The following is a 9,939-nucleotide window of genomic DNA, read 5'->3' on the forward strand; positions in this document are numbered from 1 at the left end:
CTGGCAGCGCTGGAATGAGTAGCTCTTGTAGCGCCGAACAGGCGGGAGACTCCGGCTGCGCTGGAGAAGCGGGGGACTCCGGCAGCGCTGGAGAGGCGGGGCGCACTGTAGGCCTGATGCGTGGTGCTGGCACTGGTGGTACTGGGCCGAGGACACGCACAGGAAGCCTGATGCGGGGAGCTGCTACCGGAGGGCTGGGGTGTGGAGGTGGTACTGGATAGACCAGACCGTGCAGGCGCACTGGAGCTCTTGAGCACCAAGCCTGCCCAACCTTACCCGGTTGAATGGTCCCGGTCGCCCTGCCAGTGCGGCGAGGTGGAATAGCCCGCACTGGGCTATGCAGGCGAACCGGGGACACCGTGCGCAAGGCTGGTGCCATGTAAGCCGGCCCAAGGAGACGCACTGGAGATCAGCTGCGTAGAACCGGCTTCATGGCACTTGGCTCAATGCTCACTCTAGCCCGGCCGATACGCGGAGCTGGAATGTACCGCACCGGGCTATGCACCCGCACTGGGGACACCGTGCGCTTCACAGCATAACACGGTGCCTGTCCGGTCTCTCTAGCCCCCCGGTAAGCACAGGGAGTTTGCGCAGGTCTCCTACCTGGCATAGCCATACTCCCTGTGAGCCCCCCCCCCCCCAATAAATTTTTGGGGCTGACTCTCGGGCTTCCGTCCGCGCCGCCGTGCTTGCTTCGCCAACTCCATTCTCCGATAACCTTCCGCGCACTGCTCTATCGAATCCCAGGCGGGCTCCGGCACTCTCCCTGGGTCGACCGCCCACCTGTCTATCTCCTCCCAAGAAGTACAGTCCATACTCTTGCAGTCCAAACCGTCCTCCCATGTCCATTCCTCTTTGCGTTGCTGTTGCCCGTTACCACGCCGCTTGGTCCTGTTGTGGTGGGTGATTCTGTAACGGTTCTCTTTAGTTGAAGGAGAGGCGGTCCAAAATGCGGCGTGATGATGATTCATGTTTGTTTAATGAAGAAAAAAACTATACATGAATAAACTAACGAAAACAATAAACGTGAGAACTCAAAACAGCCCTATCTGGTGCAAACACAAAGACAGGAACAATCACCCACAAACACACAGTGAAACCCAGGCTACTTAAATATGGTTCCCAATCAGAGACAATGACTAACACCTGCCTCTGATTGAGAACCATATCAGGCCAGACATAGTAATAGACAAACAAGACATCCAACATAGAATGCCCAACCAGATCACACCCTGACCAACCAAAACATAGAAACATACAAAGCAAACTATGGTCAGGGTGTGACACGCGGGATGAACAAATGACGAATTTCAGGCCAAGGGTGGTCCATTTAAAAATCATTCCTTCCTCCCTTGCCCTGTAAGTGTATAATCGACAGACGTCATGACACGTTAACAGAAGTGTCCACTTCATTTGAGGGCTGAGGGGATAGGGTGTGTGTTTTAACTGTTTAGGCTACAGCCTTTGTAGTGACTGGGTGTATTGATACACCATCCAAAGTGGAATTAATGACTTCACCCTGTTCAATGTCTGCTTTTTAGTTTTTACCCATCTACCAACAGGTTTTATTTATTAGGGACCCCCATTGGCCAACGTCTTACTGAGGTCGGAAACATAATGGAAAAGACAGACAAAAAAAACTAACAATTTTACATACATTTAAAAACATTTACTGTGTGTGTGTGCGTGCGTGCGTGCGTGTGTGCATCTATCAGTTACACATACATCAGTACATACACACAATAAGTAAGTCACACGGGGGAGTTTTTTGAAACCAGATTTGCTGCTCTCTTGCTCTATATAAGATGGAAGGGAGTTCCATGCACTTTTTATTGGGGCATTGGAAGACCTCCCTGGTCTTTGTGGTTGAATCTGTGTTTGAAAGTCAGTGCTTGACTGAGGGACCTTACAGATAATTCTATGTGTGGGGTACAGAGATGAGGTAGTCATGTTAAACACTATTATTGCAGACAGAGTGAGTCCATGCAACTTATGTGGCTTGACTCAAGACATTTCCACTTTTCATTCATGTAAAAAACAAAACAAAAAAAACACACAATTCCACTTTGACATTACAGGGTATTGTGTGCAGACCAGTAACAAACAAAAATGCAATTTAATCCATTTTAAATTCAGGCTGTAAAAAAATGGAAAAAGCAAACGGGTGTGAATACATTCTGAAGGCACTGTACATGAATCCATCGACGTTGAATTCATGGTAGTGATGTATGATTTCATAGACATAAAGCATCCAGACTGTATTGTAGATACTGCAGTAGTAAATCTGAAGTCTATGAATGTTGTGTATTTTACAGTCAGACTCTCTTTCTGTACTTACTTGCTATAGACACGTCATCCAAGGCATCAGACAGGTCAAAGCCATCTGAATTCTGGGACAGAGCTGAAGACAGGGAGGGCAAGAAGAAGACAGGGAATGAGGCAGGGGGAGGAGAGAAACAGGTAGGAGTTGAGGGTTTTTACACAATGCAGTGCAGAGAAAAGGACAGGAACTTTGCTCTAGTCAGTCCACATTTCTCTTACCTCCATCCGAGATTATGCAGCTATATCTACATCCATACTACATTCTATCTGGAACACACACACTAATGGAGCATCCATTTATCAAACAGCTGTGCAGTAACGTTATGCACAGCTCTTCGATTTTCAGTGCGGTCAAACAGACATGGGTTCAAATACTATTTGAAATCATGTCAAATGCTGTAGCCGAGCTCGTCTGACACAATGGAACCATATGGCCATAGGTCTGCTGCCAATCAACCCTTCTTCATTCCTTACCATGATCAACGTTCCAGTGTAGTGATGAATGCAGTGGTTTCTGTCGTATCTCGATGGCAACAAAGACTCCTTGCATTCCTCAAACACATGGAACAGAAGAGCTATTGTGTCCATACAGCAACACGTCTCTTTTTCAAGTTTCTCCTCACAATTAGTGATAATCATGAATCTGAAGACCTATAAGGGGTATTTTTCAGCCTTATCATTATGTAGATTAAATCTGCATACTCTCATTATCATTAAGTAGATTAAATCTGCATACTCTCATTACCATTATGTAGATGAAACCTGCATACTCTCATTACCATTATGTAGATTAAATCTGCATACTCTCATTACCATTATGTAGATTAAATCTGCATACTCTCATTATCATTATGTAGATTAAACCTGCATACTCTCATTACCATTATGTAGATGAAACCTGCACAGCCTCATTACCTACACACTGATCTAAGGCCAGTTTAGCATCCTCCTTCACCCCCCTCCCCCGATAAGACAAATGAATGACCTGTTTAGGATTAGAGGATCAGCTTTTGATCATCATTATGTATCAGACCCCATCTAAATAGTCAGAACAATGACATGTATCAGACCCCCCCCCCCCCCCATCTAAATAGTCAGAACAATGACATGTATCAGGCCCCCCCATCTAAATAGTCAGAACAATGACATGTATCAGGCCCCCCCATCTAAATAGTCAGAACAATGACATGTATCAGGCCCCCCCATCTAAATAGTCAGAACAATGACATGTATCAGGCCCCCCCATCTAAATAGTCAGAACAATGACATGTATCAGACCCCCCCCCCCCACCATCTAAATAGTCAGAACAATGACATGTATCAGGCCCCCCCATCTAAATAGTCAGAACAATGACATGTATCAGACCCCCCCATCTAAATAGTCAGAACAATGACATGTATCAGACCCCCCCCCCATCTAAATAGTCAGAACAATGACATGTATCAGACCCCCCCCCCCCACCATCTAAATAGTCAGAACAATGACATGTATCAGGCCCCCCCATCTAAATAGTCAGAACAATGACATGTATCAGGCCCCCCCATCTAAATAGTCAGAACAATGACATGTATCAGGCCCCCCCCCCCATCTAAATAGTCAGAACTAGAGGACGACTGATTATGATTTTTCAACGCCGACACCGATACCGATTGTTGGAGGACCAAAAAAAAGCCGATACCGGATCAGTATCGGACGATTTAAAAAATATATAATGACAATTACAACAATACTGAATGAACACTTATTTTAACTTTATATAATACATCAAGAAAATCAGTTTAGCCTCAAATAAATAATGAAGCATGTTCAATTTGGTTTAAATAATGCAAAAACAAAGTGTTGGAGAAGTAAAAGTGCAATATGTGCCATGTAAGAAAGCTAAAGCTAAAGTTCCTTGCTCAGAACATGAGAAAGCTGGTGGTTCCTTTTAACATGAGTCTTCAATATTCCCAGGTAAGAAGTTTTAGGTTGTAGTTATTATAGGAATTATAGGATTATTTCACTCTATACCATTTGTATTTCATATACAGTGCCTTGCGAAAGTATTCGGCCCCTTTGAACTTTGCGACCTTTTGCCACATTTCAGGCTTCAAACATAAAGATATAAAACTGTATTTTTTTGTGAAGAATCAACAACAAGTGGGACACAATCATGAAGTGGAACGACATTTATTGGATATTTCAAACTTTTTTAACAAATCAAAAACTGAAAAATTGGGCGTGCAAAATTATTCAGCCCCCTTAAGTTAATACTTTGTAGCGCCACCTTTTGCTGCGATTACAGCTGTAAGTCGCATGGGGTATGTCTCTATCAGTTTTGCACATCGAGAGACTGAAATTTTTTCCCATTCCTCCTTGCAAAACAGCTCGAGCTCAGTGAGGTTGGATGGAGAGCATTTGTGAACAGCAGTTTTCAGTTCTTTCCACAGATTCTCGATTGGATTCAGGTCTGGACATTGACTTGGCCATTCTAACACCTGGATATGTTTATTTTTGAACCATTCCATTGTAGATTTTGCTTTATGTTTTGGATCATTGTCTTGTTGGAAGACAAATCTCCGTCCCAGTCTCAGGTCTTTTGCAGACTCCATCAGGTTTTCTTCCAGAATGGTCCTGTATTTGGCTCCATCCATCTCCCCATCAATTTTAACCATCTTCCCTGTCCCTGCTGAAGAAAAGCAGGCCCAAACCATGATGCTGCCACCACCATGTTTGACAGTGTGGATGGTGTGTTCAGGGTGATGAGCTGTGTTGCTTTTACGCCAAACATAACATTTTGCATTGTTGCCAAAAAGTTCAATTTTGGTTTCATCTGACCAGAGCACCTTCTTCCACATGTTTGGTGTGTCTCCCAGGTGGCTTGTGGCAAACTTTAAACAACACTTTTTATGGATATCTTTAAGAAATGGCTTTCTTCTTGCCACTCTTCCATAAAGGCCAGATTTGTGCAATATACGACTGATTGTTGTCCTATGGACAGAGTCTCCCACCTCAGCTGTAGATCTCTGCAGTTCATCCAGAGTGATCATGGGCCTCTTGGCTGCATCTCTGATCAGTCTTCTCCTTGTATGAGCTGAAAGTTTAGAGGGACGGCCAGGTCTTGGTAGATTTGCAGTGGTCTGATACTCCTTCCATTTCAATATTATCGCTTGCACAGTGCTCCTTGGGATGTTTAAAGCTTGGGAAATCTTTTTGTATCCAAATCCGGCTTTAAACTTCTTCACAACAGTATCTTGGACCTGCCTGGTGTCTTCTTTGTTCTTCATGATGCTCTCTGCGCTTTTAACGGACCTCTGAGACTATCACAGTGCAGGTGCATTTATACGGAGACTTGATTACACACAGGTGGATTGTATTTATCATCATTAGTCATTTAGGTCAACATTGGATCATTCAGAGTTACATGTATTTAGATCTGCATCAGTGGCTATGTGGAAGCCAGGAGATGGTAAACGCCTTTATGTTAATTAACAGTTAATTACCGTGAGACCAACAGTTATCTGCTTGACAATCACCAGCTGATGAAATGTCATGACAGCCACAGCCCTAGTCACAGCTCCTTCTAACACACACACTCACAGGCGCATACAAGCTAGATCATGTACACACACACACACACACACCCCTGTCCTGTCCAAACCCCCTGTAAGACATGGCTGTGTTGTGAAGGTGTTGCAGGCCAGCCAGGGCCACCACCACCACACCCTGGTCAATGAAGCTTCACTATAATGTTATTACTATAGTTATTGATATTCTGTTTGCTATCATTATTGATATTACTATTGCTTTATTTCACCTGGTATAACTATTGCTATGCAGCCTGTCCCCATGCACCCAGCCCGGCCCCATGCACCCAGCCCGCCCCCATGCACCCAGCCCGGCCCCATGCACCCAGCCCGCCCCCATGCACCCAGCCCGCCCCCATGCACCCAGCCCGGCCCCATGCACCCAGCCCGGCCCCATGCACCCAGCCCGGCCCCATGCACCCAGCCCGGCCCCATGCACCCAGCCCGCCCCCATGCACCCAGCCCGGCCCCATGCACCCAGCCCGGCCCCATGCACCCAGCCCGCCCCCATGCACCCAGCCCGCCCCCATGCACCCACCCCGCCCCCATGCACCCAGCCCGTCCCCATGCACCCAGCCCGCCCCCATGCACCCAGCCCGTCCCCATGCACCCAGCCTGCCCCCACATATCTTCGCTCCTTCCCTCCCCTACAGAATATAGGGGAAACAGCCCTTTGTCTCTCTGTCACATGATGGCCACAGAACCAACCATGTGACTTCTGATCACCAGTGAGTGAGGTTTTCCTTTTCCACATATATAGATCTTACTTTTAACTCATTACTTTCTACACCAAAAGGAGTAAATTAGCTAGATATAACTCATCATGTCAATATTGAATTCCCAACAGTCATCTCTATAGAGACTGTATAGAGGGCTCCTGCATGGATCCTCAGCTGTTGTGCATCAAAGAGAATAAATAATCACATTCCTCTGTTCAATGACTTGGGACTGATCTCATTACACTTCATTAAGGGTGTGGCAGGGTGTAATATAACCCAAAAGCTTGAACGCTGCACACACACACACACCCCTCATCCCCTTTCCCAAAGAAAACAGTGCAGCTGAGGCTTCACCCCTCTTCTTCCCTCCCTCGCCCCCCTTCCTTTACCATCCCTCTCTCCCCTCCTCCTTTTTCTCCCTCTTTCCCCCCCTCCCCATAATTTCCTCTCTCTCTCCCCCTTCTTTACCTGCCTTTAACCCCCCTCCCCCCTCCTTTTCATCCCTCTCTCCCCCTCCTTCTCCCTTTCCTTTTCCTCCCCCTCTTCTTCCTCCCTCTCCCCCTCCTTTCATCCCTCTCCCTCCCTTGTATCCTCCCTCCTTCCCACCCTCTGTTTATCGACCTCCCCTTCTCCCCCTCCTTTTTTCCCTCTCCCTCCTTTTCTCTACAAATGTTTCCTCCCTCTCCCCCCTCTATTCATCCCTCTCCCCCTCCTTTCCTCCCCCCTTCCCTTTTCCTCCCTCTCCCCCTCCTTTCCTCCCCCCTTCCCTCCCTCTGCTCCCCCTCCTTTTCCATCCCTATCTTCCCCTCCTTTCCTCCCAGTCCTTTTCATCCTCCCTCTCCCCCTCCTTTCCTCCCCCCTTCCCTTTTCCTCCCTCTCCTCCCCCCCCTTTTCCATCCCTATCCCCCCCCCCTTCCCCCCCTCCTTTTCCATCCCTACCCCCCCCCCCCCTTTTCCTCCCCCTCCTTTTCCATCCCTATCTTCCCCTCCTTTCCTCCCAGTCCTTTTCCTCCCCCTCCTTTCATCCCTCTCTCCCCTCCTTTTCATCCTCCCTCTCTCCCCTCTTTTCCATCCCTCTCTCCTCCATTCCCTCATCTCTAAATCCAAACCCTGCTAGCTAAAATTTGCCAAGTATGCACTAATCTATGGGCGGTGTCAGGGCCGACAGACTGAACTTTAAACATGCTTTCACGTCATTGAAGGAGTAATAATGTGAACAAAACAGAATAACAGAATAGGGACTCAACATGTCCTCATTGTCTTACAATGACACGCTCGGTGTGTGTGTGTGTGTGTGTGTAGGGAGGACATGGGCACCCTGGAGGTTTGAACCTGCGCTTGCCATGATAGAGAGAACGGAAGAGTGATCCTTTGAAGAGAAAGAAATAAAGACTCGACTCACTAAACCAAACCTCATAATCTCACCATTCAGTCAATCACAACCACACTATTTTATGTGTATAGTCTAAGTGAGCCACAACAAATTAAAACCATAGGCTGTAAATTATTTCGAGACAATTATCATCAGTAGTCTAGCTTATTTGCATATCTCTTTAATTCATGCTGATTATTTGTGATAAACAAGGATTACTTTACCTGTTTAAATACATGTATATAATCCCAAAATAACACCAATCCTTTATCAAATCTCTATTATAATATCTGTCTCTGCCATAGGATGTATCTCTGCTACCACGATGTCCTAATAGTCTGGTCCTGTGTGGCTCAGTTGGCAGCTCACTTGCGATGCCAAGGTTGTGGGTTCGATTCCCATGGGGGACTACTATGAACGAAAGTATGAAAATGGATGCAGTCACTACTGTAAAATCGCTCGTCCGCTGAAATGTACAAATCATCTACCAGCACTGATATGTGACTAGACTGCATAGACATTAGCCTCTCGGAGAAGTTTTTTTTTTGTCTCACACTTCTATATATAAAGTTTCGTCTGGTAACATTAGAATTCACATCAGTAGGCTAAATGTGTGATAGAAAGAGATCCATTTAAATTGTGGAATCGAACATGTGGTAGATCAGTTCGCAACCAGACTGGCTGGTCAATATGACTAGGTTCAAACGTGACACATGTGGGCTACTTATTGGTATGACTGGGTTCGGTAGTTAAAACATATGTATTACCGCGACGTGTTGTTATGTAGACGTAATAGGTATCCATTGTAATCGATGCAGCGGCTTGCTACCGCACCGTTATTCGGTGTAGAATAAAGGAATACCGCTAAAAACACACACAATAGACCGAGGAAACAAAAAACGGATGAACTCGGCAATGGCGTGAACAGCAACAAAGAAGAAAGAGAAAGAGAGGCCTTTGAATTGAATTGAGAGAGGGGTTGGGCAAAACGCTTACCTTTCACAGTTAGCAGCGAAACCACTAGAAAGAGCGACCACGCCGAACATTTCTTCATGTTTGAGATTTGTCGTTCCGGCGTTGTATCGAGACTGGTTCTGAAGCGAGAGATAAAATAACGTTACACTGTATCGATAAATCGATGTATCTTCTTATCTCGCTGCCTGCTTGCTACAATGTAGCGAATTGTTGGGCGTTGAGCCGCTTGAAAGCCTATATTGATCCTAAAAAATATTTGTTTGGCGGCGCCTGTGCGACAGTGGCGAACAGTTGGCTACAACTGAACGGAAAGTCTGCAGTGAGAATGAGAGTAGTGCCGCTGTGCGCATGTAGAGAAACGAGAGAGCGGTCGGTAGGCGCAGCAGGTACAGCGAGAATCACATTACAGTGGCGGTGTAGGGCGGTTCCTCTCCGTTTTTACAGAGGCAGACAACAGACAGACAGAATGGTGATTTAGTGAGGGTGTGAAGGCTAATAGACAATGCATGATGTTGAACTTTCATTAGCCTACAGCTATTACACAGACAGGCAGGCAGACAGAATGGTGATGATTTTAATAGTTATATCCCATTCCATAATCTCTATGATGAATTATACGGTTTTACCATATTGGCCTCTAGGCTTTAAAGGGTGTAATACAATGCATGATGTACAAGTTCAATATACATTTGAGTCATTTAGCTGACGCTGGTATCAAGAGCAATTAGGGGCAAGTGCCTTGCTCATGGGCACATAGACAGATGTTTTCACCTAGATGGCTCGTGGATTCAAACCAGCAACCTTTCAGTTATTGTCCCAATGCTCTTAATCGCTAGGCTACCTGCCACCCCATTACACTTACCCTACAGCTACAGACTACAGCTGCTTAGCCAGAGGCGTCTGGTGATGTGGAGGGGATAAACTCAGAGGACTGTTGTTCATATGAGCTCGTAATGCATAATGACATAATGACCTTCAGACTTA

General features: G+C 46.1%; 1 protein-coding gene across 8 annotated transcripts in view; it reads right to left on the bottom strand.

The window, feature by feature from the left end:
- The window catches only part of LOC109881864 (CD99 antigen-like protein 2), a 28,842-nt gene extending 19,450 nt beyond the window's left edge, over positions 1 to 9,392 (bottom strand). For 2 of the 8 annotated variants that reach the window (XM_020473969.2, XM_031791807.1), the window contains exons 1-2: positions 8,977 to 9,390; positions 2,339 to 2,401 (exon numbers count right to left, since the gene is read on the bottom strand). In XM_020473969.2, coding sequence (XP_020329558.2) covers positions 2,339 to 2,401; positions 8,977 to 9,034 — 121 coding nt within the window. In that variant the 5' untranslated portion in view covers positions 9,035 to 9,390. Of the gene's footprint in view, positions 1 to 2,338; positions 2,402 to 8,976 lie in introns of all 8 variants that reach the window. The other 6 variants (XM_031791806.1, XM_031791809.1, XM_031791808.1 and 3 more) reach the window with 5 other exon arrangements.
- Positions 9,393 to 9,939: the final 547 nt, after the last annotated feature.

The sequence above is a fragment of the Oncorhynchus kisutch genome, linkage group LG16 (assembly GCF_002021735.2).
Source record: "Oncorhynchus kisutch isolate 150728-3 linkage group LG16, Okis_V2, whole genome shotgun sequence".
NCBI classification, from domain to species: Eukaryota; Metazoa; Chordata; class Actinopteri; order Salmoniformes; family Salmonidae; genus Oncorhynchus; species Oncorhynchus kisutch.